The sequence below is a fragment of the Vollenhovia emeryi genome, unplaced genomic scaffold (genome assembly GCF_000949405.1).
Source record: "Vollenhovia emeryi isolate VEMERY1.0 unplaced genomic scaffold, V.emery_V1.0 DF939304.1, whole genome shotgun sequence".
Lineage (NCBI taxonomy): Eukaryota > Metazoa > Arthropoda > Insecta > Hymenoptera > Formicidae > Vollenhovia > Vollenhovia emeryi.
The window spans coordinates 213,724-241,398 of record NW_011967062.1 but is presented as its reverse complement, the minus strand read 5'-3'; the positions used below and the strand labels follow the sequence as shown (position 1 = coordinate 241,398).

Sequence of the window (27,675 nt, the reverse complement as noted above, 5' to 3'; positions counted from 1 at the left end):
TCTCTCAGGTCGGACGGTAATTGTCAGAGAAAGCTCATTATTACGTCCGAGGGGGCCTATTTCGCGATATTCCGCGACGTGGGACGGAGAACTCTCCCGTCTTCTCCGACGGAGAGTGCATAACCGACGCCGGCTTCGACCGGGAGGGACCAGCGCCGCATTCGATAACCGCGCCGGATAAGGGAAGGTCGATAAACGTCGTACGGGCGAGAGCCACCCTGTAGAGACCGACCAGCCCGTGCGTCGTGGAGAACTCCGCTCGGCTCCTCAGGGCGGAGGGTAATCGGCGGGGTGGCGCCTGCGCCTGGGACGACCCCCGCAAATCTACCCCTGTTATCGCCATGTCAGGACCGGCAGTTCCATCTCGGGCGTACGCACCGCAGGGAGCTCGGCGATTTCTCCCGTTGTCCCCGTCCTCGTCGTCGTCGTCGTCGTAGGCGTCGATTCTCCGCTCGGGCGCAGTCCCTCGTCGCAGGACTGTCGTCGACAAATATGCGGAAAGTGTGGCCGAAGGGTGTCTGAAGATGCAGCCTCGCGCGGCCCCTTCGTGCGGGACGGAAATCGAGTCGCGTCCTCGTCCTCCACGCGCCGCTCCACGCTGCCGCCGTCACCGTCGTCGCCCTGACGTCGTCGGGACGCCGCTACCGCTCGCTGGCCTGCAAATCGGTCCCCCGGGACCGGCCGCCGCCGCGGGATGCTCGCGGAAATGATCCGGCTCTCCTACCAGCACAGGGCGTTCTACTGCTACGTGATTCTGAGCGTGTGGATCTTCCTGCTGGTCGCTGGTAAACGCAACCAACGTGCCGTCCCGCTATTAGAGATCGACCCTGCGAGCGTAGAAATCGGTGCGACATCGCGGCCTGTCGATCTCGAGAAGCCGCGGCGAGACACGCGCGCGAACGTGATTCGCGCGCATCTATGTACACTGGGAATCACCAATCGACTCATCTCTTTCGCAAGGTCGCATCTCCTACTGGTCCTAAATGAGCGTTTAAGCAGAAAAATTGAGTAAAACCGAGGATACGACCTTGCGAAAGAGATCCTTAGTAGCACAGTGCATTGGCTAAACATTGGGCCAAATGTTAGTTACATTAGAAATGCATTGGCCGATATTGTCCAACGTAAAGCCGGTATTGGCCATGGAATAAATATTGCACTATAATAATTATATAATATTAGATTTATATTCGAAGTGCGCCGGTCAATATTTAACAATGTAATAAGAATATTGACTGAATAAGAGAAGGCGTCCGTCTTAAAATAATGGACCAATATTAGAAATACTAGATTTACATTTCCCAATATTGCGCCATAAGATAAAAGTACCAATGCCCGGATATGCACCTATATCTCAACATTCGTATTTTGTTTGGTCTTTAAATGCGGATATTTAAACTTTCAGCCATGAACACACATGTACATATTATACATTTAATATACGTACACATTCCAAATTACAATTTTAGATATTCGTATTTAAAGAAACAAATACGAATGTCCAGGTACAGGTGAATGTCCGGGCATTGGTACTTTTACCTTATATTGTGCTACTAGGGACAGTCGCGATGTCTTTCCACATGAATTTGTGAACATATCGATACATTTATACATTTTGCATACACATAGGTACATGGAAAATGTGTTCTACATGTGCCTAAATTTATATGGAAAGGCACTGGTGATTCCTAGTGTACCTACGACGACACAAACGAGATTTCGTCGCGGCGCAAAAAAAAAATATACATCGAACTCGCGTCGAGATCGATCGGGTTTCGTACACGGTAGGAGAGGAAGTTATCTTGGCGCCGCTCTTGTATAATACAATCGTCTCTCTTTTACACCGTTATCCGATTTTCTTTCGGGACGCTTAAATCTTTCAATCCCAGGTACGAGTTTTTATTTTTAAACGCGAGACAGAATGCACATATGTGACGTGTGCTGTCGCGCAGCTACTTGAGCGCTTCTACGCTCGCGTTATCACTTCGGCTTTAATAATAGAACCGTAATAATAGAACGCTTTAGTTTTTCAATAGCGCGCTATACAGCTGGACGTTATCAGGTGCCATCGAAGCGGCGAATATTGCACTTTCTTTTTGTTGCGAGAGTGAGGCAAGTGTCCAATCATAGTCGTTGACACGTATGCTAAATCGACCGCCAGGAAAAAAACAAACTCGACATAATCTCCTCGACAATACGGGAAAAATGTAACTGCCGTAGACTGAAGATTGCATGTGGCAACTAAATTCCATTTGTAAAATATGGACAGCTAATATTTAGGTGTGATAGCTAAATATTTGGCTACTGTGCCCATTGTATTGGGTGCTACAACAAACCACTTGCTGTGGTTTAGAAATTTACCCTAGTAGCACAGTGCATTGGTCCAATGTCGGTTGTATTAGAAATGCATTGGCTGATATTGTCCAACGTAAAGCCAATATTGGCCACGGAATAAATATTGCACGATAATAATTATATAATAGATTTATATTGCAAGTGCAGTGACCAATTATTTAACAATGCAATAAGAATATTGATGCAATATTAGACCAATATTGCTAAATAGACATATTGGCTAAATAAAAGAAGACGTCCATCTTACAATATTGGACCAATATTGAGAATATTAGATTTACATATTTCCCAATATTGCGCCGATATGTTGTATAGGGTTACTACCCGCACAGAACATGACGTTCATTGGACGTCCATATTTAACCTCCATAGTTCCATGGATCTATCTAATAGAACTCCATATTACCTCCGCGATAAATATATTGTCTGTAAATCTATCACAGATGTCTAATGGCCCATACAGCATCAAAGCTTTCAGAAATATTGCAACATTGCAACAATGTTTTCTGAAATGTTTCTGAAAGCTTTGGTGCTGTCCCACACAGCACAGAAAGATTGCAGGAAGATTGCAGAAATGTTACATTGCAAGATTGCAATATTGCAGCAACGTTTCTGGAGGATTGCAGCGTTGAAATGTCCGCCCTCAGAGAGATTGCAGTGCAACATTATAGCAATGTTGCAGTGCAATATTTTTGGAATAATTTGTTGTTGTACATAAGCAGAGAATTTACTAATTACATATGCATCCAGGCCTTTTTCAATACACAGCAAGCTATTGCGAAGCAACCTAAGGAGATTATGTCGCTTCGCAATAGATGGAGATTGCGAGCAACACCGCACTGATCAAGTACTTAATAATTCGCGTATTATTGGTATCAACGAAAATAACATTATAAAATTCTCGTAATTAGAAAAATTTTTTAAATAGAAAATGTATTATTTTCATTATTTTTGAAACATTGCTGCAATATTGCTATCGAAAATTTGCAATTTTATATCCCTGCAATGTCTCTGCAAGATTGCAACGTTTCTGCAATGTAACTGCAACCATCTGTGCTGTATGGGGTATAGGGGATATCTATGACAGAAGATACATGGATAGATATATTTGTACACGTATTATTATCTTTTTATTATATTTCTTTCTTTTATATTATCTTTTCACGTTTTTACCAAAACAATATTTAATTTTAATATAAATGTTAATTATAATTTTCAAATGTATTAAAAGTATATTTAAAAATATGTAATATTATATATTCCATCAGTTTTCTTAAATATCTATAATTACTCTTTATTACATCCATATGACATTTATGAGTATGCTAATGGATGTCCAATGGAAGTAGCAAATGCGGAACTGTGGATGTCTATTGAAGATCCATAAGATTTTACGTGGACGTCTAATGGAGGTTTTGCATCTCCATGGTGGATGTCTATTGAACATCCATTGGAGGTTTCTGTTCTGTGCGGGTAGTTATGGCAGCAAAATATTTTTAGCAAGCCATGATTAGCTATGCTAGCGAACTTTTTTTTTCGGTGAAAGAACTTTTCCGTTGACACTGGGCTTTACCGAAATATGAACCGAAAGCGGAGAGATAACGTTTTTCCCTGATACAGATTCGTTGAAAATTTTATTATTTTAATATTAACAGGTACCGCCAGATTAAATCACAATGCATTAGAGAGGAAGAAATTAAAGTAAATAAATGAAAACGTTATCCTTTCTGAAGCCGGCACCTGATGATATCGTAATGATAACATGAATAAAATAGCGCGAAATAAGATTCTGTCGAAGATTATAGATGCAAATTTAATCATTTTAATATTTTAATGTAACAGACACCGTCAGATTAAGTCAAAATGCATTAGACGGGAAGAAGTTATATCACATAAATGAAAACGAAGGACGTTGTTCTCTTTAAAACCGGCGCCTGACAGTATAACTCGCAATGATACGAGTTGAATTACGTGAAATAAGACTTTGCCATAGATTACCTACTGTCAGATTAAATCCGAAATATATGGGAGAAGAAGGAATTATAGTGTATAAATGCAAACGAATAAATTAGATTCTCAGAATTTTTTTTATAAACATTAAAATGACGTACGAGCAATGAGAATAAAAAATACAGCTACTGTTCCGTGAGTTTCATCATCCGTCGTATACTTAATGATCCAAACTGTACAAGTGAATTATTGAGTGTATCCCAGTCAGCAAAATGTTAGCAGATTAACATCAGATTGGCAGCAGATTTGTCAGAAACTCACACTAAAACCATAGCCATCTGTGCATTTGGCTTTTATATTGGCAGCAGAGTCTGTAGAACATACGCTGTGAACAGATTGTCGGCAGAAACCAAGCAGGTCCAGTTATGTGAGCAGATTTCGTTGTACTTTTGCTGCAACATTATCGAATATATCCGTTTCTGTATGCAATCTGCAGTCTTTCTGCCTACAAAATTTGTAGTGGGCACTCGACGAAATCTGCTACAACAGATTTGGCTATCTGGGATGATTGACAATGAAACTCGACAATAAATACGCTTTTCGCTCCCATTGCTTATAACGTCATTTCGTTGTTTGTAATGGAGAACGTTAGGACAACGTTCAATGGGGTCGAAACCGCGTCCCAACCATCAGTTTTTGAAAATAATTAACAGTTTTGGAACTTAATTTTTTGTATCAAATAAGTTAACTCGACAGTTCTCTCCAATAAGATGCTAATTGTATTCAGAACGCAGTGATTTAATACAAAAATAAAGCTCTGTAACGGTTAATTATTTTCTAAAAACTGACGTTTGGAAAAGTGGTCTCGACCTCATTAACATCAATCCGACGTTGATTCGACCTTAGCGTTCTCACCGGGTTGATGGTACAAAGCGTAATATAAACGAAACAATAGTTGAAGACGTAAAATGGAATGTAAAAGCTGTCGATTACAGACGATATTTCTCTTTCGTCGCGCAGGTATGTACAAGTATATCGGCGTAGATGAGAAAACCTCGGTGCAGACGAGAGTCCCGAGCAATGACTTGTCGCTACGGGAGTTCCCGAGGAACTTGAAATCGGACGCGAAGACGAAGAAGATCTTTCGTTTCTGCAACTTGCCGCACGAGATCGCCGCGGACACCGAAGGTACCCCCACACGCGAGTATCCTACTTTTTCATCGAGCGCGGCCGAAAATATAATACTCCGGTCACGATGACCGGACACATTTCGCATCATCAATCAATAGTTCTCATCAATCATATTAAACGCTATCCAGAGTATAAAAGAAGTCGTTCGCTCAAAGCTCCTCGCGCATAATCGCGACGAATGGTAAATGGGCCGGCAGAGTCAATAATCCCAGTTGATCTCACTCGAGCTGGAAATGAGTGCAAACTCACTTTCTTCTTGCGCAAGCGTGCGGGCCCGGAGCGGGCACGAGTTTCAAAATCATATCATTACACGTGGATTGCGATTAATCGCGAAAATATCGCGCTTCCTCGCCTTCCGACAGGAAAGCTCGACGGCAACTTGACGCTGAGCGGCATCCTGATCTTCATCCGCCACGGCGACCGGGGTCCGCTCACGCACATACGTAACATCAGCAGCATCAATTGCGGCGCCAGCGAGCTCGCCGCCGGGACCGACCTCGAGACCGTCTACGAGAACTACGTGAGCTTCGTGCAGAACGCGTCGAGCTACTCGCGGGCGGCCTGGGCCCAGTTCCTGGGCCCGTTCCACGGCCTCCCCGTGCTGCCGGCAAACGCGCGCGACTGCAGGATCGGCCAGCTCACCACCCTCGGCGTCCTGCAGCTGCTCAAGACCGGGGTCGCGCTGAGGAACGCGTACTATCACCGGCTCAACCTCGGCAACGGCACGTCCTACGGCAAGGACGTGATCGTGTACAGCACCTCCTACCGCAGGACCGTGCAGAGCGCGGTCGCGCTCCTCTACGCGCTGCTCTTCGAGAACGACGGCCTCCAGGCTCTGGCGAGGATCAGCCTGCAGGAGAGCCAGAGCTACGCGTTCTGCGGTAACGAGTGCGCCTGTCCCGCCGCCGAGAAGTTCCTCAAGCAGCACTTGAAGGTAAATATGTACGCCTCGTCGGTTTCCCGCATATTCGATTTGCAGACGAACGTTCCTGCGGTGGAAATATTTTACTGAAAATATAATTAAATTTACTGAGACGCATTTGACAGTCTCTCTCGATTGGTCCTCTTTCATTATCATTTCGATATTTCAGCAATTTTTCATCAATAAGTAACGCAGTCTTTAATTAAATTTTATATCTCAAGCATTTCGTAAATCTCAGTAAATTTCGACTGTATACTTGGACTTTTCTTGTATTTCGCGCTATTGCATTGATTTTCATAAAATTAAAATTAATTCATTTCAAGATTTACATACTCGATAATTTTTCAATAATTTTCGTTTCACTTTTCATGAATTTCGCGTAGCATTTTCAGCAAAATATTCCCACCAGGACCACGTTGACGATCATGTCCTTTCCGTGAAATTTGAGCGTGACAATCCTCGCGATCGTTCGCTAATCTATGCGATACGTTTAAGGAATACAATCGTCCTTTAGACTCGTGCAATTTTTGCGCCAAGTAATTTAAATCCGACGGATCTCCCTCGCGCAGAGAGTCTCGCTTCATTTTTCTTCGCGAAGATGTATGTAAAACGGACTTGTCGTCGTATTTCCACCCTTTTTGAGGGAGAGACCCGATAAATTTACATTTGCGCTATTCCCGTCTTCCCGAGGAAGTTTTAATGACCTGAGATCTCATTCCAGTTTTCTCAGAAACATGTTAAATAATCTGCATCAACATCGCTCTTCTCCCCGCTTTCCCAGGAAATTCAATAAAATTATCTGGGTCATTCTAGGCCGACAAACGCCGATTTCTCAGCGCGTCATCCGAATAAAACACTCGCACGCGATATAATAATTTTTTTCCACGAAAATAATCGCCGCTCGCTGCGCATCGCACGTGACACGCGGAGGCGCACCGCATGTTTAGTGCACACGAGAGTGCGGGTCTTTTCGAAAATTTCACGGGGGCTCGTTTCGATAATTAATTTTCCCATTGAGGTCCCGTGGAAAAGCTCGAGATCTTCAATTAGAGAATTACTGTGGAAAATTAACGCGGACGCAGTTCTGCAATGCGGAATCAACTTGGAAATTTCACTTCTCCGCTAGAGCGATTTTCGCGAAACGTTAGAAATGAAATTCTGCGCTGATCTCAGATATAATGACCCAACTATAATCTCAAATGTTATTTTATGCGATTCCATTAAAGACGAAAAATTGGGTCACTTTTGTAAAATGGACTGTAGACCCTCGTGATCGCTTCGCAGTAACTAAAAATCACGAAAATGGTACTTGGTTCCTTGTTGGATAACTGCGTTCAATTATTAAAAAAAAAAAAGGTCGTTCAAAGTTACATTCGAGAGCCGGCTTGGCCGTAACGTTAACGAGTACAATCAAAATCGGCGAGAGCCTTTTACAAATCTCCAAGGCTCATTTAATTCTATTGGCGAACTTTCCATCGAGGTGTCAGCCCGCACTTCTCCCAGATTATTGGTATATCTAAAGAATAATTCAGTTGTTAATAAAATATTCGTGGAGCGCCCCAGAGGGAGCGTTGAGGATCGTGCCTGGCCTCTAAGCAGGCGCGTTTACTTGCACTTCCCCCAGGAGACCTCGAATCACCTGAAATCCCACCCGGCCGTCGGGGAGCTGATCAAGCAGGCGGCGAGCGCGGTGTTCCAGCTGCCGGACCAGGCGCAGACGTGCGACCCGAACACGCTGAGGGACGCGCTGCTGACGTACGTGTGCCACGGCGCCTCGCTGCCCTGCGCCGACCTCGACACGCAGCGCACGTGCGTCAAGAGCGACCACGTTACCGGGCTATTCGCCTACACGGACTGGGAGTCGAAGCAGGTGGCCAAGAGCAGCAGCCGCAACAAGTACGGGCTGCTGAAGGCGTACGGGATGCTGCGCGGCATCGTCACCTTCATGCTGCGCATCATCTCCGAGGCCAGGCCCAAGATCGTCCTCTATTCCGGCCACGACAAGACCCTGGAGTACCTCGCTACCGCCCTCGGCATAGTCTCGGACGTCGCGACCCACTACGCCTCGCGGCTCGTCATCGAGGTCTACAAGATCAATTCGCGGAACGACAACCGCCTCGCCAGCGACTTCTACTTCCGCGTCGTCGCCAACGGCCGGGACCTCACGCCGAGGGTCCCGTTCTGCAAGAACGCCAACACCTACGTCAGCGACGACGGGGAGCCGACGATGGGCAAGAGGGGCGTCAAGCTCTGCCCGATCGAGAACATCGTCAGGCAGCTGCACGACGACTATTTCGTGCCGTTCAACGCGACGAACTTTAAGGACGCATGCTCGAGTCACAAGATTCGCTAAAATTAACGGGCGTTCCCCAGCTCGCGAAACATGATCGACCCCGTAGTAAAATAGGCGAGTTAAAAGGAATGAGAGACCGAGGAAAAAAGAGAGAGAGCGCGAGACTCGTCTTCGGTAATAGTGAATACCTTATTCTCGAAATTAGAAACTTCAAGACTTTAGCACTTTTTTAGAGATCCTCTTCTATCTCTTTTTATCCGGAATATAATAGCCGTTTAACCACTCTCTCTATTCGTAGATATTAAATACAAAGTAAGGGAAAAGTCGCTTTAACACTAATTTTAGGCGAGGTGCTATAACATTCTCTTTAAAAGTGTGGCAAACGGCTTCGTCCTCTAGAACAAAAAATAGATAAAAAACGAAGAAGAGTGGAGAAGCACTTGTACAGGACACGTAAAGCCAGTCTCTCGCCATAGAGATCACAAGTTTATGGCTTCACAGGGACGCCAAGTATTCTTACCAATTCTTTTTAATTCACCTATTTTCTCGAATGACAGGTAGATATATCGAGTGGATCTCGAACGAGTTTCCACCTAGCACTATGCATTATAGATAAATAAGCCGATGTGAAAGTAATTAATAACATTAACGTTCGAAGTACGTCTGAGAGGAGCTGATCCTCCAATTTTCTTAACGAATTCCTCTTACGCGGCGTAAGCCACTTAAAACGCAACTTTCCTACAACTAACAAGAAAGTATTTCGATTCTGCCGCGAATAATCAGATTATACATGTAAGATTGTTCTCCTTTGACATCCGAGACAAGCTCAGTTTTAAATTGTTTTTTACATCTCGCCGTATCGACGCACAGTTTAACGAAATTTAAGATTGTCCGAACTCGATGACAAACGAGGAAAAAAAAAAGAGTACGTAAGTTGCCATCTTAGCAAGGAACAAGCCTTATCGTCATAGATATATACCTAAAACTTTAATGTATCTTTAGATAAATTTAGAGAAACGATAGCGCTAATGAGAACCGATTAGTCGATTATTATATATTTTATCATACACTCTACTGTATATATGTAAATATATATGTATATATAGTGCTTTAGAAAAATATATATAATACTAAGAAACGCGTAGTCATATTCCTTCCTCGACTAATTAATACACACAGTAGAATTGATTGATAAAACGAAAGTGAAACGAGATTGATCGAGCTTTAAAAACTCGGAGTATTTGACGGAGTGTCTCTGTCTCGAGTGGTTTTCGTATATTTAACGAAAGTTAGATATATTAAAAAAATTGATTCTTTATTACAGGAGCATCGGGAAAACGACATGCAACTTGCGATATATAAAAAGCTTATTATAATCCATTGGTAAATAAATAATGAACGCGTTTTACGGCGTACAAGGCACGCAGGTTTACATATTTATATACCTACAATATATCTATATAACTTACACAATAACAATATGTCGCAAATAAAAGCAACGTCTGGCCGGCTCCAAGCCGAGCATTATTACCGCAGAAATTGCTTTTACTTCGCTTAACGTTCGATAAAAGCCTCTCATGTGTCTTACAACGCTAAAACCTACTTTACATGCACACATCCTTCTTGCTATTAATAACGTCTCATTATTCATGTTTCTCGCAGTACACAGGTGACACTTCGAGATTGCATCACCAAGATCAATAGGAGAAAGACAACATCAATCAAAGTCTAGCACGAAAACGGTAATGAGTTACAAATATATATAAAAAAAACCGGCAGTCTATTACAGAGTCCGTATAAATGCCCAGTTTCAATTATTTCCGGTCGAGCTGACGAAATTTACATTTTTTTTCCAACCAATTGCTTAATGATTAATTAGGGCGATGCAAATCGTGCAGCCGAACGGAAATAGAAATCCCATGCAGATCGATCGACGACGATTGCCATTTAGTCGCAAAATACAGAACGCGTTTATCAAAAATGAAAAATGCAGTAAAGTAGGATCGAACAATCTCATATTGCGAGGACCCAACGACTTGAAAAACGCAAGCGTATCAAGTGCAACGTGTGAATAAGCGGGTTTAAATTTCCGAGGATTTTCAATAGAACGAAAAACCGGTAATTAAATTTCATTATTCGACAAAGACTTTAAGATGTCCAAATCTACATATTCAAAGGTGCAAAATTAATTACGTTTCAAAACATTTACTTGTCCTAAAATCTAAACAAAAAAATTCGAAAATCGCGAAGTCGTTAATGAAGCATTTTAAAAAACGCGAACTGTATGGTATACTACTTGAACAGGATATTCGTAATGTCAACACTGTACAGCTAAACCTCTACATATTTTAAAAATATACATATAATGTTATTCTGAGATGATATGACTAGTACCAGACTCTGCCTTACCTAAGCCAAGTGTCTCTTGGAAATTTTTTACTTCTTGGTAATACTGCCCGAGCATAAAACCGCTACCTCCACTGAAATACACAACATATAATGTATAATAATGTTGTGAAATAAAATAAAACGCGAGTACATTTCACCAAACAATCGATATGATTCAAACGGAATCGTATTAACGAATAAAAAATTCTAAATCAGCAACCAATTGAAATTCATCATATACGATTTCAAGATAATATTTTCCGCAACAAAGCTGAACAATGTAGCATGTAATATTTCTAAATTAGAATACTTTCTCGTTGATGTTTATTCTCTTTTTACATATTTACTAAAGATTTCCGATGCAATCGTCTTTTTGCGGGTTTCATAAAAATAATATGTTTGATTATAGTTTTACTCACTTTGTCGTCCTTTCTCTCACAGGTGGAGAATGATTCGATACCGTTTTCCGGAGAGGCGGCAAATCAATCAATTGATCGGTACCACCCATGATAGCGTTAGCACCCACGCGTTTCCCCGTTCGCCAGCGTTGGAACAACCATTTCATTCTGTGTATACTGACTATCGCGTACACGGCGATCCTGAAACGCACCTTCCTGTTGTGAGGCAGTCGCGTGTAAGAGCGTTGGTCTTGAGTCAATTGCGCGAGCACGCATAGCGTGTTCTCCTCGCAATATTGGTAGCTGCCGACGATGCACAGCAGGTATTTCTTCTGATACGCCAACGCTTTCCGTCTGCTGTTCACCCGTAGATATTTGCCATAGAAGTGTTGTAACTGAAATATAAAATTCACACATTGTTTGCTTTCTACTCTGCAGGGCACTTATAGCTAATTAATCTTTATATACAGATTTGTGATGAAAAATAAAAAAAACTATGGTCACTGCTAACAACTTTTTTCAGTTTCAAGATATAAAAATTGAATTGTTTCAATTTTAAACATAATTAGATTGCAATAGTGAAAGAAAATGTTGTACCCTCTCTATAGGAACCATCTCCTGGCTCGAGGCCTGTGTAGTTTTCAGTTTCTTCAGCTGCCCCTCGAGCAACTTTACGCGTTGTGTCAACAGTTCCCTATCTACTCTCAGTTTACCGATTTTGTCCTCGAGATAACTCTTCTCGACAACGTATTTCTCGACTGTCTCGCTCAGTTCCTTAAACTTCTGCGTGAAATTCGCAGGGACGTCCTCGACATTCTCAATTAAATCCTTAACTCTCCTCTCTTTCTCTTTTGAACTTGCTAATCTTTTGTTGAACTCAGTCTCTCGCTCTTTCATGGATTCTATTGTGCGCACAAGTTTCAACTCCCGATTTGAGAACTCCTTCAGTTCCTGCTTCGCACGATTTATATCGGCCTCCAGCTCTATCCTAACTTCCCGGGCGATGTTGACCTCCCTGCGCAATTCTTTGTTCTCGTCCAGCTCAGCTTGCCAGTCTTGAACTTGCTTCTTGTTTTCCGTCAATATCTTCAGCTGCTTCTGCAGATAATTACAGTCCCCTTCTCGTGCCTTCAACTCCTCCGTGGTTCTCCGCAGATCCGCCTCTAGGATTTCTTTCAATCCGTTAGTTAACGCTAAGCTGCTGATTAGTCTTTCTTGTTCCTCTATCGCAATCTCTAACTGCTTTTCGTATTTACTTATCTCGTTCTCCAGTCTCTTTACACTCTCCCGTAGTTCTGCATTGTGTTCGCAGCTTTTCTCCAAATTCACCGTCGTTCTTGAAAATAAAAAGAAAGATTTGGAAACATATATATTATTTACGGAACAACTTGACTTTCTCGAGGTTATCTCGTTTTGCTAAAATGTAATTCAATTCTTTTGTTACACACATAGATGTCAAAGTTTAGCAAAAATGATTATAAAAGATAAACACAACTAATAAAGAATTTTAATAAGTATTTAAACGACCTTACTGGCAATTCTTCTTTATTAAATAGAAAAAACAACGTTTCGGTCAGTAATACTGGTCCTCTTCAGGTGAACAAACTTACAAGAGTGCCTACAAATGTCTGGAGAACGGGTAGCGGTTTATAAATTACGAAATTTCTTATATAATATAAAGAGTTTATTATTTAATAAAGAAGAATTGCCAGTAAGGTCGTTTAAATACTTATTAAAATTCTTGATTTGACTGGCGTCACCAAACTTCTATTATAATTTGTTACAACTAATAAAAGTAGTAAAAAATGGAAAAATTAGTTAAAAATTAACGCATACTTCTCATCGTTATTGTGCACGGTTGCAGCAAAATTCGGCAAGTTTCTGTTGGCGTTCTCATTCTCTATCAATTTCCTCGTGGACGTTAATTGCGAATCCAGAATAATCTGCTGTTGTCTCATCGACGCTAGATCATTACGGAGTTTCTCCTCGTTCTCCAGAGAGGCTTTCAACTTTGTCTGCAAGAACTCGATTAACTCAGAGTCTTGTATTCGCTCTACTTCCTTCATCCGGCGATATTCTTCTATCTGCGCCCTCAGGAACTGCACCACATTTTTCTCCGACCCAAGTTCCTTGTCCAGCTTGGCTGCCTTCCTCGTCTCCTCCGTCAAATCCGCCTTCAATTGCAGGATACGATCCTCGTATTCGGCGATCTGATGTCTCATTATATCTCGCTCGACCTCTAAATCATCCTTCAATCTCCTCAATAATTCGTTGTCTTTGTGTACTTTATTTGTCTTTTGATTCTCGTTGGTCGCTGCTCCATCCACGACTTCATCATCCTTAATTACCTGCATAATTTGCTTATCCAACCGCGCGGAAAGATTTAGTTCTCGCTGAACCATATCCTCGATATCGCTATCGTCCTGTGAGCGTCGCCTAGAAGCGTCGCACAGGAGCGTCGCATCCTCCAACTCTTTCTGCAACCTCTGCACTGTATCTCTCATCTCCTCGTTCACCCTGCGTTCTTCCTTCAATTTTCTTCTCAGCTCCACAATATTACCCGATTCCTTCATTTTGTTTTGAATCGTCTCCAATGCTCGATGCAGGCTCTTGCTGTCATCGCTCATCTGCCTGATTACCTTGTCCTTCTCCTTCAGGAACTCTTGCAGGTGATGGATCTCCAAGTCCTTGTTGCTAGAGGACGACGGCGAGGACGTGCCCGACTGAACATCGCTCATTCGCCTCGCCATCTCCTCCAATTTACGAATAACCTGATCCCGATTATTCAAGCCATCTGTCAGCCGTAGGATCTCGTTTTGCAACTCGGCGATCTCTCGCTCGTGCTTAGTCTTAAATTCGTACAATTGCTTGTTCTCGTTCTCGATCTCGATGTTGCGCGTCTGAAAAGTCTCCAAGGCGATATCTTTGTCCATAACGAGTTCCTTGAATCTTTGCAGTTCCTGCGTCGCATTCTGCAGCAAGGAATTGCTCCTTTTCGTCTGATCCTTCTCTTTAACTTCGATCTCCCTCTTCAGCTTCGTGTTTGCCGTATTCAATTCCGTGATGATCCTTTCGTTTACCTGCATCCTATCTTTATGATCCTCGAGTTCGTCCGTCTTCAATTTCAGGATGTTCTCTACTTCCTCCAGATCTTTCTTTATTTTACTTTCCGACGCTTGAGCTAACTCGTATTGTCCTTTATAGAAATTTTTATCGCGCGCCAAGCTTTCGACAGTTTCTTTAAACTCATCCTGCAAATCCTGATACTGTTTCTGCAAGGTAATCAATTCCGTCTCGTATTTGTTCAACAGATCAGACTTGGAATCTAGCTCCTGTTGCAGAGCTTGCAGCTGATTCGACAAGTTTTCGACCTCCTTCACTTTTTCATTGAGTAATTCCTCGACTCGTGGAGAATCCTCGCTAACATCGTTGTTTTTCGGAGATGATGATTTTGACTCCTCTCCGGAACGCTGCAACTCCATTTCCGAGTGACCGACGTTCCCGTTGCTGTAACTGTGTGTATGGGAATGCAAGTCCAACGGCGGTACTTGCGTGTCTATCTTATCCGTATCCAATAGAGGTGTTTCCAAAGTATTGAGACTGTTCGTGTGAAGTATGTTCTTCGTGCCGGACGTAGAAACTCTGAAGCTAGAGATATTGTGTAATGTCGCGTGTGTCGCGTTAGGCGCTCGAATGGCTTCAGGGAATTCCTCGCATTCCGAGTGAATGGAGAGGATGTCGCTCAACGTTCGCGCGCTGTTCTTGGCCTCCGCTTGCTTAGTTAGCTCCCTCAGCTGCACGTCGTCCAAAGCGAGCGATGAGTAGGCATTCAATTGTTTCTCCTTTTTCGAGAGTTGTTCCTTTAGGTGATCAATCTCCTCGTTTTTATCCGCCAGTATGGTGTCGATCAATTGCGGCAATTCCAGTTGAGTATGCTCCTGCGTCCCCAGTTTGATCTGCAGCATTTTCTTCTCCTCTTGAACGAGCTTCAATTGATCTTTCAGTCGCTCGATCTTCTGCAGCGCGCCGTTCTCCGACTGCACAAAATTTTCCATTTCCGCTTCTTTCTCCGCCAACATCTGATTAACCCTCTCAAGCTGGGCTCTCAGTTCTCTCAACTCCATCTCTTTGTCGGTAATGGTCTGTTCCAGGGAATGATATTTCATCGTGGCTTCGTGTAGCTGCAATTCTAAACGAGACGTCGCTTGTTTCTGAGCGAAAGGCGCGCTCTGTTTGTGCTGCTCCAAGCGACCGCGCATCGCCTCGATTTGGAACAATTGCTCGGACGCCGTCTGGTGCAGGATCTCCTGTTCCGCTAACAATTCCTCATTCTGATTTTTCATCGTTGTCAGCTGCATCTCCAGATCCTTGATCCGCTTGAAAGCCACCTCTTCGGCACGTGCGTGTTTCAGCATTTTGTCCTTCAGCTTGAGCACTTGATCCAGCGGCAGCATCGGCGGCGAGGACGGATCGTCCGGGGTCAAACATCTCGTCGCGTCGATTTGCTCCCTGATCGAGACGTCCTCGCTCGGCTGACTCAAGCTTAGATTGGAGCCGCACATGTGCGCAGATTCCATCTCTCGAATTCTCTTGTCCAATTGATTTTGCATCTCGTGCAGTTCTACCTTAATCTGCTTCAAGACGGACGAATTGACGTTGAAGTGCTCCGAACTCAATTTGTGTTTACTCAACTCCTCCTGAAACACAAAGGGCTGTCCCGTAACCATTTTCACACATTGTTTACGCATTTGCTCGCTTTACTCACTTGTAAATGATTAATTTGCTCGTTCAGATGTCTGTTCTCGCTACCAGATTTAATAGCATCCAGCTCCTGAACCAATTCTTGTTGATTTTTCGTCTGCGCAGTTATCACGGTTTCCAATTGATCGATTTGCATCTGCAAGGACTCCTCCTTCTCACTCTTGGCCTGCAGCTGCTGCTCCAAGTCAGTAATGATCTCGCGCAAGAACCATATTTTGTCCACCGCAGCCTTCAACTCGGTGTCCTTCTCCGACATCTTCGCCTCGTTGTCGGACATCAATGACGACATCTCTCTCATCTGAGATTCGAGAGCCTCCACCTAGATCATAAATCACATGTATATGTGCGAGTTATCTACGCACATCGGTTTTACAGGATGTCACCCATATTTCCAGTCAAGCGTGACCCAACATATAAAGCATGGAGAGACATGGTATGTATCGTATTTACTTACAATAATTTTAAGCTAATGTACAGTGGGTGAAGAAAGAAACAAAATTAACTAATAAATAAGAAAAATAATTAAACGGTGACGAGAAAAATAAAAATTACTAAAAGAAAGATGATAAATAACATAATTCTACCAATAAGTAGTCTGAACTTTTTATTATGTCACATTTAAGCGCTTCCACTTATTGTGTTCAAGAAATCTCTAAAGTATTTAAATGTATTTCGCTTTTCATGTTGCACAGGTGTATAGGCAACTAGGTGAACGGTAACTTGTCACATAACTTATCAAATATGCATGTTGGCAAACATATGGGTACTTTTCTCACCCACTGTATGACGACGAAAAAGAATTGTATAAAAAGTTACAAATCAAAGTAAACACAACACTCACAGCTGCATTGATGTCAGTCGTTTGAAGCTCAGGGATGTTTGAAGTTGTTTCAGATGATAGCTCAGACTGCTTTGTGCGACAAACAGAAAACCAAAACCAGAGTGCAGAAAAACATTGTGTTAATACAATTAGTCGTGATGCGTGATACTAATTGCTGGCGATATAATTAATTTCCAAGATATAGCCCTTTAGATTGGTAGTTAAACTTACGTTCTACATTACACTGTTTTCGAAAGAATTATTTTTAGATTAAAGAACCTGCTGGTCAAAGTGCATATAAAGTACAAATAGAATTGCAGAATTCGTATGATATTACAGGATCTCACCTAGTATTTTCACGTAATAAACTATACAACCCATTTTTTAGGGATCAACTTTGTGCAATCTTTTTCCAGCAGTTTTAAGTCTATATTAAGTATTATATTAAATAAACCACAGAAACCACCTATAGTTAAGTTTTGGAGATGGCAGTCATTATGCCAGTGAAAATTTCCTGGTTAGTGCAGTAATTATTACAGCGAATTAATAAAGTCTATATTAAATTAATTAATCCTTAGTTAGCCGTAAATCAAATTATTGCACAGCACTTCTTTTAAGTCATTTTTAACATCTTTAAATTCAACAAATCAAGATAATTTTGCCTTTAAATTTTTTCCAAGATAAATGTATTTATCGCAAAACCGATTTTGATATATTTAAAACAGTGTTTTGCAATATTTTGCGTATATGAATTTCTTTTTCATTAATTGGCATTAACTAATTAAGGATTAACTGAGAAATAAATCCTAAAGCTAACCACAGCGGGTGATTATGAAAAGCATGTCGTGTACTGAACAAAAAACCTTTTTGTTTGAAAAAAAAATCAACAAGAGTTTTACCTCGGAAGTGATGCGCATATCTCTCTCTTTGTCGCGCTCGCGTTCTTTGAGTTGCTCTTGCAAAAAGCGAATTTGTTTTGCAGCTTCGTCTCGTTCCATCTCGCGCTCGCTCGCTTGCTCGTCCAGAAACCGCCGCGTCGCTCGTAACTGCTTGTCCGCTGCCTCAACCTAAACAAACGTAGTTCCAGTTAAAGGTAATTATCGTGTGTTACCCACGCCGGACGACGTACGTGATAAAAGTAATTAAACTTAAAATAGTTCATTTGCTGCATTATTTAAGTCATTTGCATTGTAACAATTACATATCTATATACAAACAATATAATAATAATTAATCTAATTTTAAACCTTTTTAAACTTTTCAGAGTTTAAGATTTTTATTACACATGAAAAATTGTATTAATAAATTTGTAAAATTAGTGAAATAAATGCTTTAAATATTTTAAAAGCAAGAAAGAAAAAAGTAAATTTTTGTATATATATTTACAATCATTAGAAAAATTATATTCTCTAATGAAAGATTAATTGTAATTAATAATTCAGTAAGCTTTTGGTAATTGGGCCTTCTGTCCCATTTATAGTAAAGTAAAATAATAGCACTAAAGTGCAATAAAATATAAAGGTGTGTTAGTAATACCGGATTCTTTCAGTCACAGACGTTGCAAATAAAAGAAAGAAAAATAATGATTATTTCAATGTTAAGGCATAAATATAATTACTAAATATCTTAATATTGAAAATTAAATTAAAAACCTAATTTTTTTAACAGTTTCACGTGTGTAAAAACCAAGTATATTCGAATATCCATTTAATTAAAAATCACGTAACAATAAAAATTAAAGAGTTACGAAAAATTCCGGCTTTAACATCAAATTTTGGCAATTCTAAAATAAGCGAGGAAGTAAAAAATCTATGATGGACAAGACATAACTAACTGTGCTAATATGACACATTCAAATGCCTACAATACAGCATGCAAGGCAATTATTACATTTTGCAACAACATACAAACGCGTGTGTGGTAATAATAAATATATATTTTTTAGCAATACTATGGCAAACGTATGTGCAATTAGAAAAATGGACAGACATTAGAAAGGAGATAAATGGCGTTACAACGGAAACTAGTTTCACACTTCTTAATTGCAGCGGGATGTTATACGCATTAATGTATTACAGCCGATCTGGAAGTAACTTACGGACAGCGTTTACAGTAATATTAGTAATTCTATAATTTACCTTTTTGCAGCAAACCCTGTGAATGTATGGGGTAGGAGTAGGTTCTAAAGGTACCTGCTGGCAAGACAATAGAACGCCAATCAATCTTTTAAAATCTGCACAGCAGAGCTCTGCACTTTTGATTTGGAAGATGCTTCTTATTAATTAATCAAATACTTGTTTTAATGACAAATAGTACTTTTTAATATCAACTGCCATATGCGCACGATGTTCTAATCTCTGGCTGTTTCACAAATTACTGAGGAATGCGTCATTTTATTTTATACAGAGTGTATAAAGAAAAGTGAATAAATAACTAAATAAAATGAATTCATTTTTAAATCACTAAAAAGGTGAAAATCTAATTAATAAAGCTCAATATATTATAACCAAGAATTTTTATGTATAAAAATAACGGAGTAGAAAAACGTAGGAAACAAAAATTTCAATAAAAATTAAATTTAAGCGTAAAATACAAGTACGTAGAGACTTAAAGATCTAGGATTCTCCAACAGATAGCATACCCAAAAATTTTGGGATGAGAGAATCTAAATATCCCACTTTCTTAAGACACTCTGTATACAGTGTGCATAATACAACATAATTCTCTCAAATCCTGATACTACTTATTAAAAAAAAAAATGAGTAGATATGTATTAATAATTGCATTGTGTAAAAAAAAAACGTGCCATACAAATAGAGATGATTGTGTTAATTGTTGGTACACGGTAAAACACGTACGATGTAAAGAATATAAACACGAAGCTTGTAGAGACAGAAGTGTATAGACTTAATGAATTACAAAGACAAGTTGTTTTCATACACCGCAATATTCATCACCGTACTGAACATACCAACGTCGAATAATTAGAACTCATGCAACAATGCACTTTGAATGAAACTAATAAAGGATTTTACCTGCTGTTGCAAATCTTCCCTCTCTTTCCTGGCGTCGTCTATCAGTTTATCATTTTGCCTGCACAGCTCTTCTATTAATTGCAGCAAATAAGACACGTCGCCGCCACCATTAGATAACACATGTCTAGCTGTAATTTAAATAAAATTATCATATAGCTGGAACATGAAAAGATAAAATATAAATATTACAAATATATCTGGAACGTAGAATGACCAACGCAATCTATATATTTGGTATAGATTTAAATATTTTTAGTTTCAAATGCTGATGTTCTAAACAATTTGAAATTAAATGTGTGAATAAAGAAAATAAACAAGATTGTTATGTGTATTTACGTATGCGTGTATGTTAAATAAATAATTTATATCAAAATCAAATAAGAATTACCTTTTTCTTGCACTTGCGAAAAATCTTGCAACACCATGTCGCCCCTAGAAAGATCGCTCTCGCCGTAACCTTCCGTGATGACTTCCTTTTTACTTTCCGCGCTAATTAACTTTCGCTGCAGTTCCAAAATATGTAATTTTAATCGTTCTATTTCTTCTTGATAGTTTATTATCAAAACTTCAGCGTGGTTCAGTTTCAAAGTGAGCTCCTCATTAATGTTGCTCGCTAAGAGGCTCTCATTTGACGATGCAGTTTTGTCCTCGTTGTCTGGCTCAGACAACGAAAGGTTGAGGATTTGTGTGCTATCAGACTTCAAGCGTCTCAGACAAGCCTTCAATTCTTTTTTAAATATCTCATCTATGTTTTCGTCAACTAAATTCTGCAACGTTTTGTTATCGCTATTAACGATGGAAGTTATTTTACTGGACTGCGGAGCAAAGTGAACTCTCTTGATCTGTTGGCTCGATGAATCTTTGGGCTGTGCTTCAGGTAAAATGCTGTCGTTCTTGCTTAAATGTTCTTCATTGATAAAAGCGGATTCTGTCAATTGTCTCTTCAGAACTTCGCTGATCAGAGTATTGTTAACTTCCTCTTCGCAGACAGCGAAGTAGTTAACCAATTCCCCAATTAGATTTTTAAGGGTTACACACGCTTTCCACAGATTGTCCCTGATAGAAACAACACACAATGCGTAAGCAATAAATGGAAGAATTGCATAACGGATTTCAGTTAGCGTAATTTCCAGGTCAATTTTAATATTGAATATTTCAGTACTAAACGTTTTTAATTAAACAATTGTTTTCTATCTGTTGAATCATAAAATAATATCGTTTCAACACTCATCAATTACCTTTCCTTCGTGATATTTTCTGATGCTCGGACGCAACTGACTTCTGGCTTATTATCCGTTTTAAGAATGGCGATTTCCCTTTGATGTTGCTCGAGCATTCGTGTTACAGTGCAACCGTGTTCGTCCTTCAAACGAGCTAATTCAGCACAATGCATCTTTTTCAATTCCTGGATTTCTTGCTTAGCGTTGCACGTGAATTTATCTCGCAGCTCTAATAATTCAGTCGGCCAACTATCCTCTTTGTCAGCCTCCACTGTCAATAGTGTCTGCAATTATAATACATTTTACGATAAACATCCTCCAGTGGCTCCGCTAACATGCCATAAATATATCAACACCATGCGGCATTAGCCAATGTTTGTACGAGGACACACAGTAACATTCAGAAATTTTCTTGTTCAAAAACACAACCGAGATGGTTTAATCTGCATTATTATTTCGTCCGTACTTCATTCTTAAACCAATTTTTATACATGATCCACATCTACCTGAATCTGTTCTTGAAGAGCGTTGATAATGTCCTGTCTAGCAAGCGCGATCTGCTCTTCTAATTGATGATTATACGCATCACGCAGACTCGACAATTCACCGTTCTCCAACGCTTCCCATTCTGTCTGACAACACTACATGCAAACAGGAAGTCACACGGCGGTATGTTAGTCACAAATAAATTCGCATTTCAACCTAAGTTATTGAAACAGCACAAATAATCTATTTCCTCATTGTTGCACAGTAATAAACGCTATATTAATTACAATGTACGAGAGCGTGGACATTCAACAGACCATAAGGAGATCACGGAGATGAAGATTGCACCGAGGCGAGAAATGTATTACAATAATTAACCCATACTGATGACACACCATGCTTCATACATGAACCTTCAGCACGTATTACTGACAAGAACCGCTGTTGTTGACAAATCGATACTAACAAAGCGGACAATTTGTTTCCTCACCTGGTGCACAGTGGGTAGGATCAGTGCGTGCTCCAGCTTCGTCTCGATATCATGAATTTGACACTCGTACAGCTCCTTCTGCTCTTCGATCGCCCTCTCGTGATCAGCCGTGATAGTCTGAATTTCATTCGCTTTGCGTTCCAGTTCCTGTCGCAATGCTTGGATGCTGCCCTCGTATTCCGTCTCGAGGCGTGCTTGGCTTTCAGCGTCTAGGATCTTGCTCCTCAGGGACTCCTCGATGGCACTGGGTGTAGCCGCGCGGGAGTTGGACACGTTCAAGCAGTCGCCGGCACCGCCGAAGTACAGGTCGTCCGTCAGCTCCTCGGTTTCGCTGTCGTTATCGGAAATCCTTTTCGACTGCTGGCTGAAGATTTCCTCGGAATACTGTTTCTCCATCTGCAGGCATTTCCGCTCAAAGTACGTCCTCAGTTCCTCCATCTCTTTAGCATGGCGTGCCTCGAGTTCGGTCCTCAGGTCGTTCAGGCTTGCATTGCCATCCTTAAGAAACAAGAAACATAACACTTTAAAAGAAAACGTACAATCCTGCTCAGCGATGTAAAGAAAATACAGACACAAATATTGTTTCGGGTCGAACTAGAAGAAAAATGACCTGCCTTGAAATTCAGCAGCAACGAACGTAGTCTGTTAATCTCCTTGGCGGAATCCGCTTTAACAGACTCCAGTTCTTCCCTTTGTCGATTCACTACCGCCTCGATTTCCCGGCTCAGCGACTCCTTCTCCGCCCGCAGGTTCTCCAAGGATCTTTGCATCGAGTCTTCGTCGTCCTGCTGTTTTTGCGAAGTCGCATCCTCCGCCGAGGATCGCTTCTTATCGGCGACTACTTTCTCGCATAGAGCGTAAAAGCGTGATAATTTTACTTTAACCTCGTCCAAACTTGATTCACCCTCTAGGATTTGTTGCAGCTCCTTATACAGATTCTCGTTCTCTTTCAGATAACTGTCCGTTAACGTGCCGGCGACATTCAGTTCCGAAACTCTCTTCTGACCTGCTACGTTTGGGCTCAGCATACTGTCGTCCAAACTCTGATTCCCTTTGTTACGGTGCTTGGATGAAATTGTGCTGTTGTTCGGGGAGATAATTTTACTGCTGTCGCTCATCAGGGTCTGGTTCAATTTTTCCTCAAATTCGGCGCACTGCGCCCACGCGTGGGCCAAACCGTCCCTCAATTGCTCGCACTGCGTCTCCGCCATCCTCGACTTTTCCGTTATCTCAGCCAAATCCTTCTTATACCGCGCGTTCTCCGTTTCCTTCTCCTCCATTCGCAGTTTCAGACTCTCTATTTCCCGCTGTTGGTCCTCTATTCGCCGAGCTGAGTCGCTCTCAACGTTTGCCAGAGCGCTTTCGGCAGATCCCTGGGCGGAGGCACCGCGAGACGTGCCACGATTAAATTCCCTCAACGAATTGACTTCTTGCTGCAGCTTGTCGCACGTATTCCTCGTGTCCTTCAGCTGCTTCTCGTACGTCTTCTTTGCAGCGTCAGCCTGTTCCAGTTCGTTATGCGCTTTGGTCAGATCCGCCTCGAGAACGCGAACCTTTTCGACTAACAGCTTTTCCATTTCCATCTTCTCCTCGAGCTTTCGCTTCGTCAGCTGCTGCTGAATAGCTTCCTCGTCGAAAGTCTTGTACATGGTCTCCCCTAGTTCACTGACCGTGCTTACGCTCGTAGCGTCAAATCGCGACGAGGACTTCTCCATCTCGTACAGCTTACCGCTCAAGGTTCTGTCGTGGCTGCACTCGATGATCGACTGCGCCGCGGAGTACCTGCACGACAGATCGTCCAGCTTGAATTTCAGCGTGTCGTTCTCCTGCTTGAGCGCAGCGGCATTCGACAAAGCCTGCTCCAGCGATCGCTCGATGCTCTCCTTAGACTCCAGGATACTCATCGACGCGATATGCTTCGAGGTGATCTCCTCCAGCTGAATCTTGTGCAGTCTGATCTGTTCGTTCAGCAGCTCCTTCTCCTTCTGAAAGTGCAGACTCTGCATGTGCCGTTCGTTCTCTGCCTCAAATCTCACTTCGTCGAGTTTCATCTTGTACAGCTGAACTTCCTTCTGCGACTCGGCGTGACTCTCCAATTCGAGCTTCAACGCCTGAACGGTTCTCTTGTAGTGCGCCAGCTGCGTCTGAAAGACGGACAACTCCTTGGCGTGCCTGCTCTCCAGGTCCGGCAATTCCTTGTTCAAACGATCGGCCAACATTTTGTTTTCGTACCTCTGCACTTTCATACATTCTTCGTGCTTGGCCTTTATATTCGTAATTTCAGCCGCGTTCTTCGCAGTCAACTCCTACGAATACAATATTCGAATGAAGAAATCAATGTGGTCAATCTTCTTCTTTCAATTGCTACAATAAGTTGTTGACAATTTTCGCTACACACACACACACATAGACATTATGTTCATTTCTGATACGCTAAAAGCAGGGTTGGGAAGTAACTCGTTACTTGTAACGAAGTTATAGTTACAGTTACTTTTTTTTGGGTAATTCTAACTTAACTTCGTTACTTTCTCTCCATCTGTAACTGTAACTTAACTCAGTTACATTTTTGCGATAACTAGTAACTAATTTGATAGTTACATTAAGAGTTACTTTATATGTATCTTAAACCTCCACAGATCGCATTAGGTCTTGCATTTGCACATAAACGCTTTTATCAACACTTTATAATTCAAACACAGATACGATATTTTTATTTTCATTGCAAGAAAGTAACTGCAAAGTAATGATTCGTTACTTTTTGAGTAACTGTAACTGTAACGCGTTACTTTTTAGAATTGGTAACTTGTAACTGTAACTAGTTACATTTTTAGCGAAAAAAACTGTAACTAGATACTTTTATAAAGTAACTTTCCCAACCTTGGCTAAAAGAATGTATAAAGTAAACTAGAAACTTATACCAGTTATATACGATTACAGATTACTTGAAAAGGGTCCAAATCTAGGAGCGAAACGTCGTTTTTGTATTGAATAAAAGCATTGGCCAGTGTAGGTCGTTTTTTGAAGAAGACTTATCATTGTTTTGAATTGCTGGCAATACCATATCTACCTTCAGAGTTATACCAGTTAATTGTAGTGAAAGAACATCTCGTGAAACGCTTACCTTTAGCTCTTGCTGGTGGCGTATAGCATTGGCGTTAGTCTCACTGGTAAGCTTATGCAAGATATGCTGCATGTCCTGTTTGATCTTATCAACCCGCGCCTCGTACTGTTTCTGTTGCTCCAACGTCTGGTCGATATCCAGATTCTTCTCTGCGGCGCCCAGGCGAATCTGCTCGTTTAGATTGTTTATCTGCATTTTGTAATCATTGATTTCCGCGTTTTGCGTATCCTTCTCCATCTCCAATGTCTGCACGTGCTTACGAATTTCCGTCAGATGCGCGTTCAATCGACGGATCAACGATTCCTGATCGTTCATCGCCTTTTCCAGAACCTCGATCTAAAATCGCAAAAGTCTCAGACGTCTAGCGAGATTATTAATAACCGCAAAATGTAAAAATCTGAAGCGCGCTACTCACCTTTTGCTGCAAGTTCATATTGTTTATCACAGGATTGTTGAGCTGCATCGAGTTCAAGGCATTGAGCTGCGCCGTTACAGTGTCTCTGGCGGACAACGCTTGCTCCAGGGACGACGTCAAGTGCTCGATCAGGTTGTCGCGTTGAATAACCGCCTTTTCAAACTCCTGCAACTGTTTTATGAAGAGCACAACGTGATTTGGTGCCAATTATCTCGTGCAATATAAAAAAAGCAATGCAATCTAGTAGAGTTGAAATTGTAAATACTGTTATTGTCGAAAGCAAAAATAAGATTTCATTAAGCGCCAGTTTTACAAATGTCGGTTAACTATTAACCAGAGTCAACTCCTTAGTCCCAGTCTACAATAGATTTAAGTCCTAAGCTTTAAGAAATTGACCAATCACGGTCAAGTATGAGTAGAATACGCGACTGTGATCAGTCAATTTCTTAAGGCTTCGGGTTTACATCTCTATTGTAGACTGTGACTTATCTTTTGCTGTCTTATCTAACAAGACACAGAGAATCAATTAACCTGAAGTTAGCAGTTAACCGACGTTCCTGAAACTCGTCCTAAATACATTAAAACGAGGATTATCACATTGATTACAGCGACACTTTCCTAAATGTACGTTCTACGGCTTAACATTAAAAGGAGAATCGCGTCTCCAGACGAAGAGACGCGACGTACTTTTGTATGATACAAAGATATGATGTCTCTTCCATGTATACTGCTGCCCTGGCTTTGCGACGAGTTCGGGGAGCAGGTCTCGGCCCGTAAATGATCAATCTCTGCGTTTAAGGCCCCAACTATAGCTTCCTTTCCGTGCAACAACTCCTCGAGTTCGGCGACTCGTCCCGCCAGCCCCTCCAGATCAGCGTCGGCCTCTCCCTCGCTTATACTGACGCTGCTGTGCGTTATGTCCCTCGACGATATGCCTTCGGTTACCTAATACAGCGACAGATGATGTAATGTGGTCGGCCGTAAAGATGCCGCAAGTCAAGGGGCGTTTTCCAGCAAGGACAACAAGGATGCAATGATTCACAGTGTTACACTGTGTCACATTGTGTCCTTGCTGGAGAAGGCCCAAGGCGTGTCAACTTTGCCTCTTACACCGGATTCCTTGTGCATCACGGACTTCTCGTTGTGCAACGACTCGTCGTCGGACTGCTCCGCGGGCTCCATGCTTCCGCCCTGGTCTCTGCTCGACCGTTTCGCCTTATACTTGTCCAACTGCGACAATCGAGATAAGATTGTACAACTCGGGCATTGATAACAAGAGACGAGACATTGCTGACGCGGAGGACCTTCCACGAGTGTCCCTCCGAGGTAGAGGTGACGATAACGAGCGGGAAAATGTCGAGTTAGGAAAATAAACAAACGAGGAACTGCCGGAGCCAGGCTACAGTGATGTAGAAAGGGGACGACATTGGTTATGGATGTAAGAAAACAGGGGGGAATCCTTACCATCTCCCTGCCGGCCTCCAGCGAGCGTTTTCTACGCTCGTCCTCGTCCTGCGTCGCGCTCATCTCGACGGAGCTCGCGGGTCGACGTGCATCAAGGGCGCAAAACAATCTATTCGTCCGTTGACACGCTCGTCGGCGCTTGTCACCCGCTACATTTCAAATTTGACGCCTCCGCGCTGGCTGCTCCCTGCTGCCAGCTGTCTGGTGGCTCTCACCTGTGATGCGGTATCGCCTGCCTCGCCCGATCAAACAATAAAATCACGGACCTCCGAGCAGCGGCTCGGAGTTAATTAAAACGCTCGATGAAAGCGGTTGGAAAGGCGGTTGGGGGTCTAAAACGGTCGCGCGTCAGTCGTGCCAACCTAATCT

The 27,675-nt window shown here is 41.9% G+C and overlaps 2 protein-coding genes across 6 annotated transcripts; one reads left to right on the top strand and one right to left on the bottom strand.

The window, feature by feature from the left end:
• The first annotated feature begins 358 nt into the window (after positions 1-358).
• On the top strand, positions 359-11,087 carry LOC105558930 (2-phosphoxylose phosphatase 1). The gene is made up of 4 exons (XM_012006874.1): positions 359-785; positions 5,323-5,490; positions 5,856-6,427; positions 8,040-11,087. The coding sequence occupies exons 1-4, from the start codon at positions 695-697 to the stop codon at positions 8,766-8,768; spliced, it is 1,560 nt and encodes a 519-aa protein (XP_011862264.1). The 5' UTR covers positions 359-694; the 3' UTR covers positions 8,769-11,087.
• On the bottom strand, positions 10,005-27,675 carry LOC105558931 (sporulation-specific protein 15-like). 5 transcript variants are annotated; one of them, XM_012006875.1, is made up of 19 exons: positions 27,307-27,675; positions 26,953-27,072; positions 26,530-26,787; positions 25,843-26,013; positions 25,428-25,763; positions 22,921-24,612; positions 22,307-22,804; positions 21,837-21,971; positions 21,349-21,614; positions 20,499-21,166; positions 20,111-20,238; positions 19,214-19,270; positions 17,975-18,142; positions 17,097-17,165; positions 16,260-16,574; positions 13,331-16,191; positions 12,092-12,830; positions 11,516-11,889; positions 10,005-11,188 (listed from the first exon to the last, which is right to left on the bottom strand). In XM_012006875.1, the coding sequence occupies exons 1-19, from the start codon at positions 27,367-27,369 to the stop codon at positions 11,077-11,079; spliced, it is 9,030 nt and encodes a 3,009-aa protein (XP_011862265.1). In that variant the 5' UTR covers positions 27,370-27,675; the 3' UTR covers positions 10,005-11,076. The 5 variants fall into 5 exon arrangements, with proteins under 5 accessions (XP_011862265.1, XP_011862267.1, XP_011862266.1 ...); XM_012006877.1 differs by lacking the exon at positions 17,097-17,165; XM_012006876.1 differs by lacking the exon at positions 19,214-19,270.

Bases quoted from the DNA above. Each gene is read 5' to 3' on its own strand.
- LOC105558930 (XM_012006874.1), top strand. From the start codon at position 695: ATGCTCGCGGAAATGATCCGGCTCTCCTACCAGCACAGGGCGTTCTAC. The intron at 5,491-5,855 runs GTACCCCCACAC...GCCTTCCGACAG, and splicing joins GATCGCCGCGGACACCGAAG to GAAAGCTCGACGGCAACTTG. The intron at 6,428-8,039 runs GTAAATATGTAC...CACTTCCCCCAG, and splicing joins TCCTCAAGCAGCACTTGAAG to GAGACCTCGAATCACCTGAA.
- LOC105558931 (XM_012006875.1), bottom strand. From the start codon at position 27,369: ATGAGCGCGACGCAGGACGAGGACGAGCGTAGAAAACGCTCGCTGGAG. The intron at 17,166-17,974 runs GTAAAACTCTTG...TGTCGCACAAAG, and splicing joins ATATGCGCATCACTTCCGAG to CAGTCTGAGCTATCATCTGA. The intron at 11,189-11,515 runs GTGAGTAAAACT...TGTGTATTTCAG, and splicing joins GTGAGAGAAAGGACGACAAA to TGGAGGTAGCGGTTTTATGC.